At 41.6% G+C, this 20,986-nt stretch overlaps 1 protein-coding gene across 3 annotated transcripts in view; it reads left to right on the forward strand.

Annotated features, from left to right (window-relative positions):
- Nucleotides 1-20,986, forward strand: part of LOC145341012 (chloride channel protein 2-like) — a 534,390-nt gene that overhangs the window by 346,870 nt on the left and 166,534 nt on the right. For all 3 annotated transcript variants that reach the window (XM_080185697.1, XM_080185698.1, XM_080185699.1), the window contains 3 exons: nt 991-1,092; nt 2,819-2,903; nt 10,530-10,685. In XM_080185697.1, the coding sequence (XP_080041823.1) occupies nt 991-1,092; nt 2,819-2,903; nt 10,530-10,685 (343 nt within the window). The remainder of the gene's footprint in view (nt 1-990; nt 1,093-2,818; nt 2,904-10,529; nt 10,686-20,986) is intronic.

Below are 20,986 nucleotides of genomic sequence, written 5' to 3' on the forward strand. Positions count from 1 at the left end.
AAGTTTGGGGGAAAAGTCAACAAGGTAACTGACTGCCCTCTGCTTTTCCTGTCCAAGATAACTCTTTTGAAAAAGAATTATAGGCCAGACTGTTAAAACTGTTCACATTGACAGGGTTTTCCCATCTCTCTACATTGAACAGAGATTTGGCTGGGCACAAAATCCTCCAACCTCGCTGCAGTGGGAGCATAGCATGAACAGCCAGTAAGATCACGTCCGTAATGTTCCACCTCTATCTCTCAGATGAGAATTCAAACCTTGTCCACCCTCTCAGACAGACATAGATGATCCCATGGCACTGAGTGAAGAGGAAAGGAGTCCTGTCAAAGTGCTGGCCAACATTTATACCCCAACCAATATTAATAAGGAAAACAAATAAACTGGTTATTTATCTGCTGTTTGTAGTTCTCTGCAAAATGTTGTATCTTCTTGCGTTATAACATCAACTACACTCCAAAAGCAAGAGTTTGGTTGTGAAGCTCTTTGGGGTGTCCTGAAGCTATGAAAACATATAAATGCGTCATTGTCATTTCTTTCCATCTTCTGTCTAAAAGCAGAAGTTAGAAGGTCTTAAGGCCCCTGAAATAAAACACTTTTCATGGTTGGAGATGGGAGAAAGTTTCCATTGATCCCTTCTTCGATGTTTCAGCCTGAGCTGATCATGTGAAACTTCTGAGGGCCCATTTTCAGTTGGCTTTATCCTGCCTGGGCTTCTACCTAATGGAGAGGCCTGGAAAAAAGACAGGGCAGCATCCCATGCCTCTTTCAATTTCAGGTGAAAATATACTTGCTGCTACAAGCAAGAAAGTCCTTGGAAATGGGTTTTAACAAAAGGGACGAGGTAGAGGCTTGACGTAATGGACCTTCCCAACTTCTTCCTTTGCCTGCACTTCCAAGTTATGGCATAAGAGCAAAGGGAAATCAGTTGCAGTGTGTTACAAGAATAAATTATTTAAAAAATAATAATGCCGTTCTTCCTTTTCCTTGTAGGATCGCTAGTGGTTTCGGTGGTGCCTTGTTTGTCTACTTCCACAGGAAGATTGTGGCAGTCATGAGAAAACAAAGAACCATCAACAAGTTTTTAATGAGAAAGTAAGTGCTAAGTACTGTGTCTTGTTTTTTTAGACAGAATCATAGAGTTCTACTTTGCAGAAGGAGGCCATTTGGCCCATTGAGCCTGCACCGAAAACAATCTCACCCAGGCCCTATCCCTGTAACTACACAAATTCACCCTGCTAATCCCCTGATACTAAGGGCCAACTTCAACCCACATAGATTTAAATTGTTTACATTTTCTACCTAACTGACATTTTTCACTCATGATAGTCACATTCGTGTTAGCTCCGCCAGCAGTTTCCCAGGTGGAAATAAAAAGGGAGTTCCTATGTTTTGGGCCAAGATTTTTGGTTCTCCCAAACTGTTTTGTCACTCAAGTGCCAAGGGAAATTCTTCAAGTTTAGTTCAGGTGAGCAACTGGTTTCCTCTCTCCTTCACCTACAACCACATTTCAGATAAAACTTAAAAGAGCCTGCATGGGCCTTAAAAGAAAAAAGATGTTATTATTAAGGCTTTACTTAATTTTACTTTCTTTAGTGCATTGAGGTTCCTGCTACTCCAAACATCCATCAATGTGAGGTATTGACACATTGTTTAAACACTTTTTTTTAAACAGGCACTAGCTCCATAATAGTTCACAATCTGATTCAATTAAGAGTCTAAATGAATTACCTTAGACCTATTCCATTTTAAATATGCGTTTACTGAGTCCAGATGAGAAAATATCTATTTAGCTTGTTAGTTCAATTCAGACACAATTTGCACAGAGCCAGTGACAAAAGTAAACTTAATGCCAGTGAACTGTGCGCAGTCCATGGCTTTTATACCACCAGGCGAATGTAACCAGCCTGCAGCTTTGTCAGCTATTCAATATGTGGTCAGCGTGTATTTTTTTATTTCTGCAAATGCATTGCAAGAATAAATTCAATCAAATATATTGAAAGGAAGAATGAAGCAAATTGTCTTTCAAATTTTAAATTCAAGCCCTATCTTCGTCACTGATAGCCGTCTGAAAAAAAAGACTTTAAACCAGTTTGGTGTTGGGCAAGTGCTTGAATTGTTTTATGTTGGTGTGACTCTGTTGAGTATGGTTCTGGCCTACGTTACCCTGTAAATCTGGGGTTATATTGAAAGCAGTTGCTTGAGATGCCTGAGTCCTATACTAATTTCTATCAAAGTAATCAGATTTATTAGCACCAAGTACATTCAATTCATAAGAAATTTTTTTTGGGGGGGAACAATGTACACTACTAAACTGGATCAAATTTCATATTAATATTAATTCATTGCAGGCTGCCAGGAATTCCTGTTAATTCATTAATGGGATATGAGCATTGCTGGCTGGTCTGCATTTAGTGTCCATCCCTAGTTGCCCTTGTTCAGAGGGCAACCACGTTGCTGTGAGTCTGGAGTTACATGTGGACTGGAACTAGGTGAGGATGGCAAATTTCCTTCCCTAAAGGACATCAGTGAACCAGATGAGTTTTCTGACAATCGACAATGGTTTCATGGTCATCAGTAGATTCTTAACACCAGAGATATGTTTTCGTAATTCAAATTCCACCATCTGCCATGTTGGGATTCGAACCAGGGTCCCCAGAACATTAGCTGAGTTTCTGGATTAAAAGTCTCGCAATAATACCTGTAGGCCATCGCTTTCCTGTAGATAGACTGGGACAGAGTGGTGGGTGTGCATGTTTTTGGTCAGGGATAAATCTGGTAATTTATATGGTAATAAATAAAACTGTTTTCTTTTTCTTAGGCGTTTGCTTTATCCAGCACTGGTGACTTTGCTTATTGCCACCCTCTCATTTCCTCCAGGGTTTGGCCAGTTCATGGCTGGAGAGGTGCGTTTTTGTTTATTTCTTATGTTTACATACAGAATTTAATTTAAGAAAAATCAATCAATCGGCTTTAAATCAATTCAGAAATGTGAAAGCAAGCAGGGTGCCAGTGCTATATTTCAGTTGTAATGGAAGAATATGATTGCATTTATGGTGATGGAATTCTGAAGGACTGTGTTGTATGATTTGAAAACCCAATCTGGGGAGGGAGAAATATAACAAACCAGCTGAAGCATTAACTGTGACAGAGAACGTGTATACAATGTGGGATCAGAATGGTGGCAAAAAGAAGTGTCCACATGCTGCAAGAGTTAAGTCTGCAATATGTTCAAGCTTTCAAAACCTGCTTGGATTCATTGAACTAATTGTGGTTTTGGTAACATTTTATCTTTTAGGATTATAGGAGCATAGGAAATAGGAGCAGGATTAGGCCATTCAGCCCCTCACGTCTACTCCGCCGTTCAACTAAATCATGGTTGATCTCCTACCTTGGCACCATTTTCTTGCACTATCCCTCGATATCTTTAATGTAGAGAAATCTTTCCTCAGATTCAAAAAATAGAATCAGCAAATCCCTACAGTGCAGAAGGAGGCCATTTGGCCCACTGAGCCTGTACTGACAATAATCGCACCCAGAATCCTATCCCTGTCACCCCATATATTTACCCCCTAATTCCCCTGACACTAAGGGACAACTTAGCATGGTCAATCCATTTAACTCGCACATCTTTGGACTGTGGGAGGAAACCGAAGCACCCGGAGGAAACCCATGCTGACACTCGGAGAATGTGCGAACTGCACAGTCACCCGATGCCAGATGTTAACCCAGGTCCCTGGCACTGAGACAGCAGTTCTAAGCACTGTGCCAGCATGATGCCCTCACCGTGCCAGCATGCCACCCTGATCTCTGTCTTGAGTAGGCTCAATAAGAATCCCCTCAGATCTTTGGGTTAAGAGCATTCCAAAGATTCAGCACTTTCTGAATCATAAAATTCCTTCTAATTTCAGCCTGAAGTGGGCCTCCCTCTTACTCTGAGACTACGTTCCCTGGTTCTAAACCCTCTAGCCAAGGGAAACATTCATCCTGTATCTACCCTGTCAAGCCCTGTAAGAATTCTGTACGTTTCAATGCAATCACCTTTTATTCTTGTAAATTCTATAGAATATTGACCCAGTTTCCTCAGTCTTTCCTCATCAGACAATAATGCTATCCTAGTGATCAATCTGGTGAACTATCGTTGCCTTTCTCTGGAAAGCATTTTTTCTCCTTGTTTTATGCCCAACAGACAACTGATGAAAGATACTCACTTTCTCCGCCTGAATTGATCTTAAGGAAATTTAAATTAATTTTCCGGGATGTTTTAGAGTAAGTTCGAAAAGGGAACGATGATCAGGAAATGAAACAGCGTTACTTAAAGCATACATTACAAATCAGACAACTCGAGGAAATTCTGGGCCACCAATTTGCATTTATATTGTGACTATAGCGTAAATCTTTATAGAGGAGAAATGGATGTCAAACAGTGGTCAAAGTCAAGAGAGATGATGGAAAGCATTGATGGTAGCCATGTTTTGAGAAAGCATTTAAAGAATAAGGCAGTAGAGCATAGCAAAAACATTCCAGTGGGGCCGAGTTGACTGAATGGTCCTCTGTTCCACCAAAGCGACGATAGATTGGGCAGGGTTACAGTACTCACGGGCATGGGCTGGGGCATGTAACTGTGAAAAGTAAGGCATAGGTAAATAACGATAGACATTTTGAATGTGCATTGGATAAGGCGCTAACTGAAGTCAGTAAGATCCAGAAAAATAGAAGATCAAGACTTAATTCAATTCAGCATGGAGACAGTGATTTTTAGATGGAATTAGAGTTTGTATATGCAAGATTCACATTTGAGGAGAGACGCAAAGGTGAGCAGACCTGCAGGAGAAACATAGACTGGAGAGCGAATAAAGAAAGCCCAAGGAGCAAGGGGTTCAGCACTTGTGCAAGAAGCTCAAGGCCGCCTTGAGTTTGAAGCAAAGTGAACAGTGATATTTCAGGAAAGTCATAAGTTGATGGGCTGGTGAATTTTGCTGCTTAAAAATTGAGTCTAAACAACTGGGAGTTTAACAAATGTTAAAATATAAACTATTAATAGTGAGTAGCTGATGAGTCTTTTCTTATATTTTTAATTAAAATTTATTGCTGCTGGTAAGGTATATTACATATTAGTAGGGTTTATCAGTAGTAAAATTTAATAGTATTGGTAATTTTTTTTACCAGTAACAAGGTTTATTAGCAATAATAGGTTATCAGTTAGAAATAGAGAAATGTAATGCCTGCTCCAACCTCAGGAGTGTGCATCCTGTGTCATGTGGGAACTCCAGAACACTACACATGTTCTGGAAAGCCATTTGTGCAGCAAGTGGCATCAGTTATGGTAGCATGAGATCCAGGTTTCAGAACTTAAACAGTAGCTGGCATCACTGTAGTGCATTCATTCAAGCTGAGAGCTTTGTGGATATTTATAGAAATGATCACCACTTAGTTTAAGAATATGCAGGGAGAGACAGAATGGGATACAACCAGGTAATCAAGAAGGAGCAGGCAGGTATTTCAGAAGTTCTCTCAATGCATTCCAATCTCAAACTGGTGTTCAGCGCCGAACATTGGTAAGCATGATGGCATTTGATAACATGACACGCAACAGACTGGACTAAAAGGGGAAGTAGCAACATGCATAAGAAATTGGTCGAATGATGGGAAACAATGAGTAGTGGACAATGGATGTTTTTCAGGCTAAAGGAAGGTAGTGGGTTTCCCCAGAGGTCAGTGTTAGGACCTTTGCTTTTCTAATCTATATTAATGATCTAAACAATAGTGTATGGAACACAATTTCAAAATTTACAGATCTTAAGAAATTTGGAAGCATTGTGAACTGTGAGGAGAATAGTGTAAAACTTGAAAAGGTCATGGGCGGACAGTAACAGATGTGGTTCAATGCTAGGAAAAGTGAAGTGATTCATTTTAATAGGAAGAATCTGGAGAGATAATATAAAATAAAGGGTACAACTGTAAATGGGGTGCAGGAGAAGTGGGACCTGGGTGTGCTTGTGTGTAAGTTATTGAAAGTGGCAGGACAGCTTGTGAAACTGGTTAATGGTATGCTAGGCTTTATTAATCAGGGCATAGAGGACAAGAACAACAAGATTATGTTGAACTTGCTTAAGACACTAGTTCAGCCTCATCTGGAGTATTGGGTCCAGCTTGGGTGTCACATTTTAGGAAAATGTGAAGGCATTGGAGGTAGCGCAGAGAAGGTTCACAAGAATGATCCCAGGAATGAGGAAATTCAGGTTGGAGAAGTTAAGAATGTTTTCCTTGGAGAAGAGAAGGGTGAGAGGAGATTTGATTGGGGTATTTATAATCATGACGGTTCTGAACAGGGTAGATCAGGAGAAACTGTTCACAGAGGGGGCACAGATTTAAAATATTTTGCAAAAGAATTAAAAGCAATCTGAGAAAATAGTTTTTCCAGCAGTAAGCAGTTTGGTTCTGGAATGCACTGCCTGATAGCTTGGAAGCAGGTTCAATCAAGGCATTCAGGTGGGAGTTGGACTGTTACCTGTGAAGGAAGAAGGTGCACGGTTAAAGGAAGAAGGCGGGAGAATTGCACTAAGTGAATTGTCCATTTGGAGAGCTGGTGCAGGTACAATGCGCCAAATGGCCTTATTCTGCACTGTAAACATTTTAAGATTCTATGATTTAAGTAGTAATGTCCTGTAGCCAAATATAAGGGTAATTTAAAGCCTGCATTAATATCAAAGTTACTTATGAGAAATATTGGTCCAATATAAATTAAATGGGCCTTAACGTTTGAAATATTCATGACCTTTTCTCTGACAAATAATCCTTCAAAGCATCATGTATTTCAGTATAGTGATAGATTTGCTTTCCTTCTACTTAATCTAGCAGTCTACTCTGGCTGCTATTTGTATACCATTCCTCCCAAGTGCATTTACACTGCCATTATACTTCACGTTCCAGCAAGACACAATCCTGCATGCCTGAACTCCTGGTTACAGGTTCTCTCTCAACAGTTCCAAATTTAAATATTTAAAGTGAGAAGGAAGAATATTGGCTCTTCAAAAGTTTGAATTAAGGTCCCCGTGTTAACACCACATTAGATTTACATGCTGTGCCAAAGTGATGAAGTCTCCACATTGTATAGAGAGCCTTGCTCTGTGTTGTTGCATAGCGAGATTGGACCTTGAGTCAGATTCTATACTGTTGCAAAATGTAGGGGCGTAGGACGTAGGAGGAGGTCATTCAGCCTTTCGAGCCTGCTCCACCATTTAATAGGATCATGGGTCATCTGATTGTGACCCCACCTGTACCTTTCTGTCTGTCCCCTGTTGCCCTTTAAAAATCCATTCTTGATCAGAAATGTATCAAACTCATCCTTGGATAAATTCAATGACCCAGCCTCCCCTGGGTCTCTAGAGAGAAAAATTATCCTTATCACCGGCTTAAATAGGAGGCCTCTTATTCTTAAACTAAGTGCCCTAGTTTCCTCCGCTCACAGAAGGAAACATTCTCTTCCAAATCACTCACCCAGTTATTTCACACCAATGTTGAACTGGCAGTTCAAATGCACACACAAAGACAGGTACCACCATCAGTAAAAAGTGACATGAGACTAAATGCCGGTAGCTTCTGCTAACGAGAATTAAAATTGGCTGATTTTAAACAGAAGATGTATTCAACCCAAATTGTCTTTGGTACCCTAAATATCCACAATAGAATGCACAAAAGGAAAGAGCTTGCAATTGGAATTGTTAATATCTTTGAATTAACATCCAATCCATGTAAACCACCAAAGGAGCCAGTATGCCTTCAATTCAGTAAGTGCTCTGTTATTCCACTCACTTGTTTTTGTTGGTATTTGGGTTGAATATTACATACATCTCAGGTGCCCATTGGAAGTGCTGAAATGATATCTGCAGCTTACAAGCTGCAGCAAAGCGACTTAATAATTTCCTTTGCAGCTTTTTGAAGGAAGCACAGCCAGTTTTTAAATTCCAAATATATAAACTATTAAAATCCTGCTTGACTTAACTGGAAGAAATTAATTGGTGCCCTTGCTTCCTGTGTGTATTTGACATTCGTATATACAAAACTATATACTTCCAAGCAAAATTAAGGATTTTCTTAAGCCTTTAATGTGTCATTTCAATAAACACAAGATATTTGAACTGGCTAGCTGGCAGCCTGTTCCTCAATTATCTGCCCAGTGACTCATCGCTACACTGCCCTTTCCTTGCAGTCCCTTTCACAGATTGCCTTGGGCACTATTTTAATCAAAACGGCTTTAAGCCCATATTATTTTGTGACTGCTTTAATTTTGAAAGCCACTAATAAATGCATATTTTTTGCGAATTGGAGCAGATGGCTGCAATCTGGTTATTACACTGTTTCATAATTAAGCACTTTATACCACAGAATTCAAAACAATGAGCTGAAATTGCTCAGCGTCATCCATCTAATTGGTTCCCATGTCAGCACACCATTGCTCATGAGCGGCTGATTAGACTATCGCAGCTAGCTAAAAATATTGATCAATGGCAGAAATTTTCACATTGTTCCATGGTTGTCGGTTACAAACTCCCAATTATTCTGAGCAAAAAGTAAAAATTAAAGCAATTTATCCTCCAGAATTGCAACATTTGGTGTTGATCTTGGAAAAGCCATTGTGTTTGTTGAACAGAGTAAGAGAAGCTTATGTACAAATGTGCAGCGTCCAATGTTGGTGGAATTTGCTAGCAGGAGAAAGCAGACTAACGCATCACTTTAGCCTGGAAGTCAATATGTGAAATAATTGATGTTTAATATTACTTCTGAAATAAACACTGCGCAATCATACAGTTTGTTACATTCATTGTTGCACAGTGGTTAGCACTGCTGCCTCACCGTGCCAGGGACCCGGATTCGATTCATGACTTGGGTCACTCTCTGTGCGGCGTCTGCACGTTCTCCCCATGTCTATGTGGGTTTTCTCCAGGTGTTCCGGTTTCCTCCCACAGTCCAAAAGACAAAGAACAAAGAAAATTACAACACAGGAACAGGCCCTTTGGCCCTCCCAAGTATTTACTGACCATGCTGCCCGACTTAATTAAAACCCCCAACCCTTCCGAGGACGATATCCCCCTATTCCCATCCTATTCATGTACTTGTCAAGACACCCCTTAAAAGTCACTACCGTATCCGCTTCCACTACCTCCCCTGGTAACGAGTTCCAGGCACCCACTATTCTCTGTGAAAAAAAATCTGCCTTGTACACCTCCTTTAAACCTTGTCCCTCGCACCTTAAACCTATGCCCCCTAGTAATTGACTCTCCCACCCTAGGAAAAAGCTTCTGACTATCCACTCTGTCCTCTCATAATCTTGTAGACTATTATCAGGTCTCCCCTCAACCTCCATCGCTCCAGTGAGAACAAACCAAGTTTCTCCAATCTCTCCTCATAGCTAATGCCCTCCATAACAGGCAACATCCTGGTAAATCTTTTCTGTACCCTCTCCAAAGCCTCCACATCTTCTGGTAGTGTGGCAACCAGAATTGAACACTATATTCCAAGTGCGGCCTCACTAAGGTTTTCTAAAGCTGCAACATGACTTGCCAATTTTTAAACTCAGTGCCCTGGCCGATGAAGGCAAACATGCCGTATGCCTTCTTGACAACCTTCTCCACCTGCATTGCCACTTTCAGTGACCTGTGTACCTGTACACCTGGATCTTTTTGCCTAGCAATACTCTTAAGGGTTCTGACATTTACTGTATATTTCCTATCTGTATTCGACCTTCCAAAATGCATTACTTCACATTTGTCCAGACTAACCTCCATCTGCCATCTCTCTGCCCAAGTCTCCAATTGACTTATATCCTGCTGTATCCTCTGATGGTCTCATTGCTATCTTCAACTCCACCAACCTTTGTGCCGTCTGCAAACTTACTAATCAATCCAGTTAATTTTCCTCCAAATCATTTATATATATTATGAACAGCAAAGGTCCCAGCAATGATCCCTGAGGAACACTACTTGTCACAGCCCTCCATTCAGAAACACTTCCGCTGCTACTCTCTGTCTTCTTTGACCGAGCCAGTTTTGTATCCAACTAAGGTTTTATAAGACATGCTGGTTTGGTACATTGGCCATGCTAAATTCTCCCTTGGTGTACCTGAACAGGCACTGGAGTGTGGCAACTAAGATTTTTACAGTAAGTACATTGCAGTGTTAATGTAAGCCTACTTGTGACCAATAAATAAACTTAATAAGTGTGCCTTTGTTGAACAGTAAGAGAGCTGTTGTTCAATTCCACCGCCAAATTCTTCTGGTCCTTCTTTAGTTGTTGTTGATAAGTTTTTCATTTGTTGATGTGTTTTTGTAAAGTCCAAAGATGTGCAGATTAGGTTAATTGGCCATTCTAAATTGACCCTAGTGTCAGGGGAATTAGCAGGGTAAATGAGGGTTACGGGAATAGGACCTGGGTGGGATAGTGGTCGGTACAGATTCGACGGGCAGAATGGCTTCCTTCGATATTGTAGGGAATCTATGATTCTAATTGAATTCACTATGTTTGGTCCGTAGCTCACGCAGAAGGAAACACTGGTCACTTTGTTTGACAACAGGACTTGGGCCAAACAAGGAATTGCTGAAGAATTTGACTACATTGGGATTTCAGAGGCCTGGAAGAATCCTCGAGCAAATGTTTTTGTAACCCTGGTGGTTTTCATCCTGATGAAGGTAGGCTATTAATATATTCCCTCGAAACCTGTGTATTAACAAGCACAACATGGCACTGTTTTCTTCTGTGAAGTAACAATGACACTATTTAAAGTTTGATGGTGTCCTAGTTAGTCTTTTTAAATATAGTAGTCAGTATTGGATTGTGTACAGTTGGACCAAGATTAGGACATTCACTTCATGTTATAATTACCATTACTGTTTTTGGCAAGATCTTTAAAGTGGCAAATTGCTTTTACTGTCTTTTTTTTTCTCTCTGTTAATCCAATCTTTCATTCAATTTCTATTTCTCTTTCTGTATTTGACTTGACATTGAATCCACTCCTTTAATTCACCCTCTGTCTCAGAATTTCCATTATTTATCCTCCAATCACTGACTAAGGAAATACCTTGTTGGTTGCCCTAATCACATTGTCCAAGAGGCCCAGTTCCTTGCCATCAGCTGATATATTCAGTGTGTTTGAGTTGGAGGGTGCAGGAATATCTTTACTAAAGGACAGACACATTGGCCCAAATCTTCAGTTCACCATCGAAACCCAGATTTCTGACTCTGATCAGAGGAAAGAAAATACCCACTTTCTCCTCCATCCGATTTTTCCGGGCAGTCTCCCAATGGAAGATGCTTCCAAAGTGACTCAGCTCAGGAAACGTTAGAGATGTTACAGAGAGAATCCGCACAGAAGTCACAGCTCCTTTTACAGCACTAGCTGCTGTATTCTGGTAAGTAAAGTGTTCAGACATCCCGAACCTCCTTCGAAAAGATATAGAGAAAAGGTGAATGTGTAAGGGTGTAGGGTGGGCAACGTAAGGGAATAAGGCAATAGGGTGGGTAAGGTAGTAACATGAGTAAGAGTAACATTGGGTTACAAGGGAGGGTGGGCAAGGCAGTAGGAGGGTGTAGTGGATAAGGTAACTGGGTAAGAAAATAGGTTGGATAAGGAAGCGGATAAAGGTTTAGGGTAAGTTAAAATTGAAGAGATGGGTGGGTAAGGTAAGAGGGCATGGTGGATGGAGTGAGGAGGATGTTTGAGTTTGGTGCAGCGGGGAGGCAGGTAGTGATTTTGGCACAGGTCAGGTTGCGAGGCTGAAGTTGGTGGAGGTTGGGGTCGGGGGAGGTGGTGTCAGTGTGGGTCAGTTGTATGGTTACCCAAGTCTTACACTAGGATTTTTAAGTATAACATTTCCTATGCAGGTGAATACTTTGGAACCATCCAAACTCTCCAACTCCAACTCAAAGCTGGAGACTTGGGAACAGGGACTGGAAATCAAACTTTCTGGGCAATTCCCATGAAATCATTATGTTCAGACTTCCAAGGGATCTCTGAGTGCATCCTGAGGTGTTCGTCCAGTCTCTGACTTTTGGGGGAATGGAGGATCTGGGCAAGTAGATGCCGTAATACAGGAAAAAATCTGGCAGATTATAAATGGATATTCATGATTCTGTGCTTCCTGTGTCATTTTATATTCATATTTTCAATTCCTGCTTAAATTCCATTTATAGTCCCAATCTCAGAAAGAACCTTAACTGACATTTGTACAGAAGCTGATACAAGAGTATTTAAGGTAGGAAATATGAAGTTGGATCCCACCAAGGGGTGGCAACGATGTTCTATGTAAATTGATGGAAATGAAAATAACACATTTTCTAGAATAAACAACTGAATCATTATACCAGTTTAATACCCAAATGATAAACTGAGACTACACCCTGTAGGCTCATGAATTATCAGTAGAATACAGAAGGAAAATTTGAGAAGTTTTTTTTCGCTCTGAATCATTGGAACATAAAACTTTTTATTACAATTAGCCAACAAGGTGTAGATTTCAAGATACTTAGAAAGAAAAATATATACAGTGATAGAGTTGGGAATGATAGGACGGCAGATGGTTCTACTGGCTTATATTCTCGCTCACTGCATGCCCCCTCCTACCCCCATCTCCCAAATCCTCTAAGCTCTTTAAACTTCAAGACTTCCCAATTTCTGTTGCTCATTTATTTTCCCGAAGCGTGTCCTACGAATCTATCGTTATCATCCCTGTGGGATTACATTGGCTTCAGGTCTATCTCATGCATCAAATATAAAATTCTAATCCTAGGGCAGGATTTTGCTGCAGGTACCTGAATCTCGCTGTCAAGCTTAAATATGGTGTAAAGGGCCACATTTTATGGGGAAACAGCCACTCAATGTGACTTACCCCAACACAGTCAGTTAATGACCAGAAGATGCGCTTGCCATTCAATTAATGACAATGGCAGGCTCTCAAATTTGGAAGGCCTGTAGGAGGACCTCCAATTTGAAAGATGCAGCAGTAAGTGAGAGAGAAGGTGCTACAACATGGAGATGCCTTCTCACCAACCTTTTATAATCTAATTTATAAAAAAAGGCCTTTGGAGCCAGGCCACCATTGTGGAGTGGGATTTCCTTAATGAGGCAGTGTACGGTTGCTCCCTAACCCAGGAAGGGCAGCGAGGTCCTCTAAGCCTGAGTGGAGGGCTGGCTCCCAGGTCTGCTGCTGAGAAGTCAGGCAACAAAACAGATTCCATGGATTTCTCAACAACCATCCAGATGTTAGTCCCTCTGTGAATCAGCCAGTATCACTGAAACTTTGTTTCTCTCATGAAAGATTCCAAGCTTCACCTTTGAAGACCTTTCCTTGGAATTCTCTCCAAATGTGACATGTAATCTGATAGCTTTGACAACGGTCCACCTCACAATGTTTCAATCTCGCCTTCTGAGATTCTCCCTGGGTTCCAGAATACACTCAAACACTAGCTTCCAGGCACACTTTCACGTCCAAGGCCACACCAAGCAGAATCCCGTTGTCCCTAATGCCCTTTCAAGTCTGATGCTTGTGGCTCTTTCTTTAACTTTTTAACTCCACATAACTGGAAGCTCTGCCTGCCCTGTTTGTTGGCCGGCAGACTCCCAAAACTGACCGCCTCAAGAAGAACTGTTCACAGACCCTTGAGCTGATTGGGTGACCTATCAGAACACTTCCAGAGGGTCCTTGTTACTAGGCAGGAGCTAATGTAACAAGCACTGGAACGTCCTACAACTTAAAAATGTTTCAATCTCCACAAACTGCCAATAAGCATCCAGTGACAGATCGATCAATGGATTTTGTAACATCACACAAATAAGTGCATTGCTGCTTCAGCTGCAGTAAGCTTATGCCTTCATGATTTCGATCAGATTGTTCAAGCGATTTGTGTTCAAGATGCACAAAAATAGTAATTTTTTTTTGTCTTAAATATATATGCCAAGGTTTGTGTGTGAAGTTGATGCGTCACTTTATTAAAGATTAAGAAAAACACTCTTAAGCTGATGTTATTTTTAAAGAGCTGGAACAGTGTACAAAATCAAATAAGGATTTCTGTTAGCAGAAAAGAAAAGAGTTTGAAAGAGATGCAAACTGAGCATCAGAAGGGAAAATGAAGAACGGAAACAGCCTTAGCTATACCTGTGGGACTGGTGGGTGATTTGTATTGTTTCAAAGACACCATGGAGTCTATTTTTAATGCCACTATTCAAAAGAATCCTGTGGTATTGGAAACATAAATTAGCTCATTCCAGCACATTTCAAAAATCATTCACCGCCTCCAGTGTACTCCTCAAAAGAAAACCAATGACCAATATTGCAATCAGTTAGAAGAGTCTGTGCTTTCTCAGATGTTGCCATGACGGCAAATGTTATTCCCTCATTCAGAATCTGTAAATTCTATATGATGGCCAAATTCTATCAATTGACAATTCCCTACTCAAAAACAAATTGATTATGAAGTATATTTTGCACATTTTCCTTGTTTTATCCACGTAGTGATATTTCTGCAGGAATTGGAACAATGCAGAATATTCAGGCTAATCGTATATTGGCATTGTTATGATTCAATTTTCCATCGTCAAGGTGCCAACATGTCGATTTCAAGTCATGATCCCGGCACTGGCAATTACCACTATGTGGAGATGCCGGCATTAGACTGGGGTAAACATAGTAAGACGTCTCTCAGCACCAGGTTAAAGTCCAACAGGTTTATTTGGTAGCAAATGCCACTAGCTTTAAAGCCCCGAAAGCTAGTGGCGTTTACTACCAAATAAATCTGTTGGACTTCAACCTGGTGTTGTGAGACTTCTTACTGCAATTATCACTGCAGCCAAGGGAAAGGGGGACAAATATTCTGCTCTCCTCTCAACTGAGTCCAATTAAACTTGTTAAGAACCTCAATTAAAGCTTGTTGGGGCTGAAGTTTCACTTTACCCAAATGTTCAGAAACTGTCCATTTGAAGGCCAACAGGTGAAGTTTCAGAGCCAGCCATGTTGTCCCCATGGCATCACCCCACCAATGAGTAGCTCATTGAGGAAAAGGCAGACTGGGCAGTTGGTATGTGGGATGTTTCAGGGAGAGTGGGCACTCAGCACCCAGACATTAAATGTACTTTGCACCCACCTGGCATCATAGGGGCAGAAGAGCAGGGAGGCAAGATTTTCAAAGGCAACTGGATGATTACCTGCCCAGAAGGTGCCAGCTGGCAATAAGGACATGGCTTTCAGATTCTGGGCCCCATGGCAATGGGGCAGCATCCTCTGCAGGAAGGGCTAAACCCCCAAGCATCATGAGTGCATGGAAGAGATAAGTGCAGTTAGAAAATGGAAGCCAAATCCTCAACACCATACCTGCAGCCAAAGACAGGGCTACCTGGAGATGACTTGAACCAGTGCCTCAGGAGATCATAACTCTCCTGGGAGATGGTCACTGTTCCAAGATTGCCTGAGACCTTATATGTCAGAACACTGGTCACCATGCTCTGCCAGTAGCCATCAACATCACTGTGGCCTTGAATTTCTTTGTCTCTGGCTTCTGCAAAGCAGACATGGCATCTTACTGGCATCTCAAAATGCTTGCAGATCACGGCATCTCGCTGGTCACTGATGCCTGCTTTGCCAGTTTTGGATGGCGCATTCCTTTAATGGCCCTGCAGTGACGAAGGGCATCAGATTTTAGTGTCATTGCTGGATTTCCCCAGGAGCAGGATATCATTGATTGCATCTGTGTGGCCAGCCAGTGAGATCCGACAACAGGAATAGCACCCACACCCTCAAAATTCGACTTGTATGCGCCTATAACAAGAGCTTCTTGCGTGTGTGCTCACTTTCCAGGCTGCTCCCATGACTTGTTAATTCGCCACAAGTCCACAATGTCTCAGATCTTCAATCCAACAGCCAAAGCAAATGTGTCAGGATACAAGGGAGATCCTTTGAAGAGATGACTACTCGCTATATGGGAGCCCCAGCCAGAGAGACAGGCAATGCAACCCAAATCACCTGGCCATTAGGATAACCATTGAATAGACATTGTGCTTCTGAAAAAATTGTTTCAATGCCACGGGCAGTCAGGTTGTGCCCTTGAATACCAGACTGCAAGGGCCTCTGTCATTGTGGTGGTCTGTGCAATTTAAAGCTAGTGGTGGTCCATAACATGAAGAGGTCTGCTTCTTGAGGACAGTGAGGCAATGGAAACAGATGCTCATTGAGGAAAGAGTAGGAGGTGAGAGAAATTGGAGGCTGAGGAAGATGATATTGGACAGAAAGTTTCCCCTGATGCATGGTGAGGTGGCCTCCTTCTGAAATTCTCCAGGAAAAGGACCTCCCTCTTCTCTCTCATGGCTTCCATCATTAGATCTAGGTTGGAATCGATGAAGTGAGGGTTTGCCCTGCCCAAGGCACCAGGCTGTCAGTTTCCTCTTGACATCTTTCTCCACTCTGTTGCAGTAGAAATTTGAACTTTAATCAGGTTCCCACTGAAGACTGATTTCTGACCCAGACAAAGACTCAGATCCTTGTCCTGCCTCCATGCAAAAAATCAGCCTTGAGTTTACCCAGCTAAAGATTTTCCCCTTATCCAGAAACAATTGATTCTGTTTTTCCCTGGATTTGAGAGTTCACAGATATTGTCAGGACTTTGCTTACTATTACATAGGGTCTTGTGCAAAGATTTATTCCTCTGCTCAATCTGTTGGTGTCCAGGTGTGATTGCTACATATGCCGCTATTTTCCTGAGCTGTATGTTTCCCTGCTATCTCTGGGCTGGTCTCTGCTTCTGCTATCCGAGGCTTCACTGTTACATCACTGTAGATGGACTACTTCACGGCATTCTCAAATATAATTTTGTAGATGAGACACATTTCTTCCATCTGAACATTGGGAAGATCAAAGCCATTGTTTTTGGCTCAATCATTATTTCTGCTTTCTTGTTACTGATTGCACTCATCATTTGCTCAGGCTGAAGGAAACTGCACAAAACTTTAGTATCCTTTTCAACCCAGAGCTAAACTTCAAACATCACCTCTAATCCACAAACAAGGCCATTTAATTCCTTCAATATCACCTTTGCCCCCACCGTACTGCCACTGCAATGCAATCATTTCTGGACTTGTTTTCTCTGATGTCTCCTTCATTAATCCCCTCTGTTTCCCTTTTCATAAACTCCAATCTGTTCAAAACTCAGTTGCCCATACTTGGTCCTGCAGTAAGTCCCACTCCTGCCAACTTTGGCCTACATTTGGCTCCTTCCTCTCAGTACTTCACCTTGCAAGGGTATGAGAGTCCCTTATGGAGCCTTACTTGGGTTTAGAGCCATATTATGGACATAACTTGGCCATGTCATTTATTCCTGTTATATGTTAAAACAACAATTTTATTGAATATTGATTAATAATAATTCTAATCTTAGTGATACAACAATTATAATTGATCATATAAACAAAAATAAGTAAAAAGATCACTTTATTGAAAAGGCACTTTATACAATTAAAAGTGTAATAACTTGAGCTGACTCAATGCGGCAGCGATTAACTAAAAGGGTTTATTAACAATAAGAACTATATATGAAGCATTCAATAGTATGACTAATACAGGTCTACTCCGAAGAACACTCCAACTGCAACTGAAGCCCTCTAGCCCAGGATCTGTGCCCCTTCATTCCCAATTGGCTCGGGTTCACGTGCTCAAACTCCTTTGGCTTCAGCCCAACCACAAGGCCTGTGAAGGATTGCCCCTTATAGGGGCCACACTTAGAAAGGAAGAAAGGCCACTTTACTAGCATACTATACACTCGATATTACAAACATTTGCTGTCGTACAAAAATTAACCCTAAATTGCACAGGTGGACACTTCAGTCAGTCACTCTATTTCTGGCCTTACCTCTGTCTTGAGTGCTCCACTAATCCACTCTGGCACTGCAGCAAATCCTGGAAGCAGTATCTTTTAAGCCAAATTTCTGGCTCCATTCCAACCTTTCAAGGCTTTCTCAAAGCAGGAGTCTGGTGGATATTATCCTTATCAAATTCTTCTCACAGGCACTGTAAGGCTTTGCAGACTTCACAATATTCAAGCAGTTCACGTATCTTTGATGGTGTCTCCCATTTGCCATCAATCAGGTTGTATGTCCATCAATCAAACTCCATCTGTGTTTCCACACCATAATTAGATTTATTAATTCAAGGGATGTGGGTTTCACTGGCTAAGTCAGCATTTATTGCCTTTCCTTGAAAAGTTGACCACAGATGTAAGATTATTCATTGTCCTTACTGATAGCTCAAGGGTCACTGAATGCAGCAAGAGAAAGGATTTCTGATGAATAAAAGGCAAATTTTAATTTTGTGGTCTAATTGAAAAGGGAAAATAAAAATGTAAATCAAATACCAGTTGTGCATGGCTAGTATGGAAAACAGTTAATAATATTATTGCTGCTTAATTATTGCTAAGTACAATCATACAAAGTCTACAAAGTAACTTCAAATATTTGATACAATCTTAAAACCAAGAGCAAAGCAGAAATGCCAAAACACAAAATTCCAAAAATTATTGATGGCAGGCCTCAGGCCTACAATCTTCATTCCCTAATCTCTCAAGTCCCATCACACCCTATTTCTGTAACCTCTTCAAGATTTATACTCTCCTGTACACTTCAGTTCTCCACCTTGTCCTTTTACCATGCCCTGCTTTGCTTGTCCATTGTTAATGGCAGAGCCTCAGCCCCACTCTAAAATTCAGGGTGCAATTGTTCACATTCCACTGCAGCAATGATGGAGAATTTGGCACCCAGCCAAATCTCCGTTCATTGCAGCGGGTCCAGATAATCCGGCCAGTGTGAATGGCCGTAAGATTGCCACCTCCCCAGGCCAAAATCACTTTTCACCCTTTAAAACCTTCTCCAAATTCATCTTTCGGATCAAACTTTTGAGAACCTCTCCTAATAGTTTCTTATTCATCCTGTTTATTTCTGCTATTTTGTTTGTATTCCCTTCACCTCTAATGGGCACCTGATGGCATAGTTGTTAGCAATGCTGCCTCACAGCGCCAGGGGCCTGAGTTCGATTCCCAGTTTGGGTCACTGTCTGTGTGGACTTTGCACGTTCTTCCCGTGTCTGTGTGAGTTTCCTTTAGGTGCGCTGGTTTCCTCCCACAGTCCGAAAGACGTTTTGATTAGGTGCATGGGCCATGCTAAATTCTCCCTCAGTGTACCCGAACAGGAGTGTGGCAACTAGGGAATTTTCACAGTGGCTTCATTGTAAGCCTCCTTGTGACTAATAAATAAACTTTTATTTTACTTTACTATTGAAATGTTTGAGCATGAAGGCACCAAGCAGATGTAAATAATTGATTGCTATTAACCTAAGTGAGTTGGAGTTAGCAGAGAGTCAGGTCTTGGGTGCTGGAATCCAAAATAAAACTCTTGATTAATAAGGGGATTAAGGCTTATGGGGAAAAAGCAGGAGAACGAGGATGTCAAAAAAAAAAATCAGCCATGATTGAATGGCAGAGCAGACTCGATGGGCCGAGTGGCCTAATTCTGCTCCTATGTCTTATGGTCTTATAAACCAGTGCCGGTTGAAAGGAAGTGGCAGGAAGCAATCAGAATTTTCATACTTCCTGCTAAATTGTGTTTTCTTGAGTCAAAATTTTCAACTCTTCCTTTGTTTTACTCTGTATGGAGTTTGACCATAAGATAATCTACTCGTATTGTGCTCTCTGAGATGAGAAATGTTGTGCTTCAGAAATTACTTTTCCTCCTGCCTACATGATTAATCAAACTTCCTCCAGCAAAATGCCTCCAAATGCAAATCAGCACGACAACTGGCAGCCTCCACTTGCACAAATATTCCATGGTTATTATTTCAGCGATGGTTAGTAAATAAATGCACAAACTTCCCTTCCAGAGGACTGCTTGATGGAGAATAATTTTGTACATTATGGAAAAAAGGAAATAAAGGCCCTGAACTTTAAACTATAATTTTAATTATATTGTAAGTGGCTTTGAAATCACCTGTTTATTCGCCAGTCTGGCCTTGGTTCGGGTTCTCCTTTGTATAAATTGGAGTATTTGAAAGTTTAAATGTCTTCCCTAAAATGAAGCTCATTATCTGTGCCCCTGATTAACTGTGCTTCACATTGACATCAGCCACAGCAGGGTTATAACAGCCCGAGTATTAATACTCTCTCAGATCCTGGAGCTGGTGTGAAACAACCCTACAGATCGAGCATGTAATTAGACATGGCTTGAACCATCAGTTTTCAGTCCAATAAATGAAAGCGGCTTAACTAACACATGTCGTTATTGAAAACCCTGACACAAGTGGTAAAGTGCAAAGGCTAATTATAAGGAAGGACAAAAGATCTTTTGAAAGGCAATGGGCAGAATTTTCCTCAGAATTGGCAGAGGCTGAGAGCAGGTGGGAAAATCGGCATCAAAGCCGGCAACAGCAGTGACAGCTTTCTCCGCCATGTGATGCAGGACTTGGAGTAAAGCTGGGTGGGGGCGTGTGTCCTGTGTCATAAAGCAGGGAGGGCAGCCAGTGATTCACCTGCCCCGCCAGCAACATAGTCCCTCAAAAATTAGGCTGCCATTTTTTAAAGGCCAGTCCACTACCACTGCCACCTTCCCCCTCAACAACTGCCCAGAGGGCGCAGTATCGGGATGGGGATAGTGCATGGACAGTGCCCAGTGCCCCCCCCCCCTCCCCCCGAGCTCTGTCTGAACTCCCTCAGAGGACTGCTTGCCAGGTGCACAACCTTGGGAGATCTGTCACAATTCGCACTGGTCTGGATGGATGTTCTGATGGTGGGGTGGAGGGAAGGGTGATAATTCGATCATAGAGGCCTAATAATTAGATTTCAATGCTAATAATGAATGTCAGGAAACGTGCCCCGTTACTGACAGGGGGAAGGGGGCAATCACATTTGCAATGGTGTGGAGTGCAATTTGGGTGTTCTCATGAGTTTTTCAACTCCTGTCACCGAA

The sequence above is a fragment of the Carcharhinus amblyrhynchos genome, chromosome 3 (assembly GCF_965287045.1).
Source record: "Carcharhinus amblyrhynchos chromosome 3, sCarAmb.v2.hapA, whole genome shotgun sequence".
Lineage (NCBI taxonomy): Eukaryota > Metazoa > Chordata > Chondrichthyes > Carcharhiniformes > Carcharhinidae > Carcharhinus > Carcharhinus amblyrhynchos.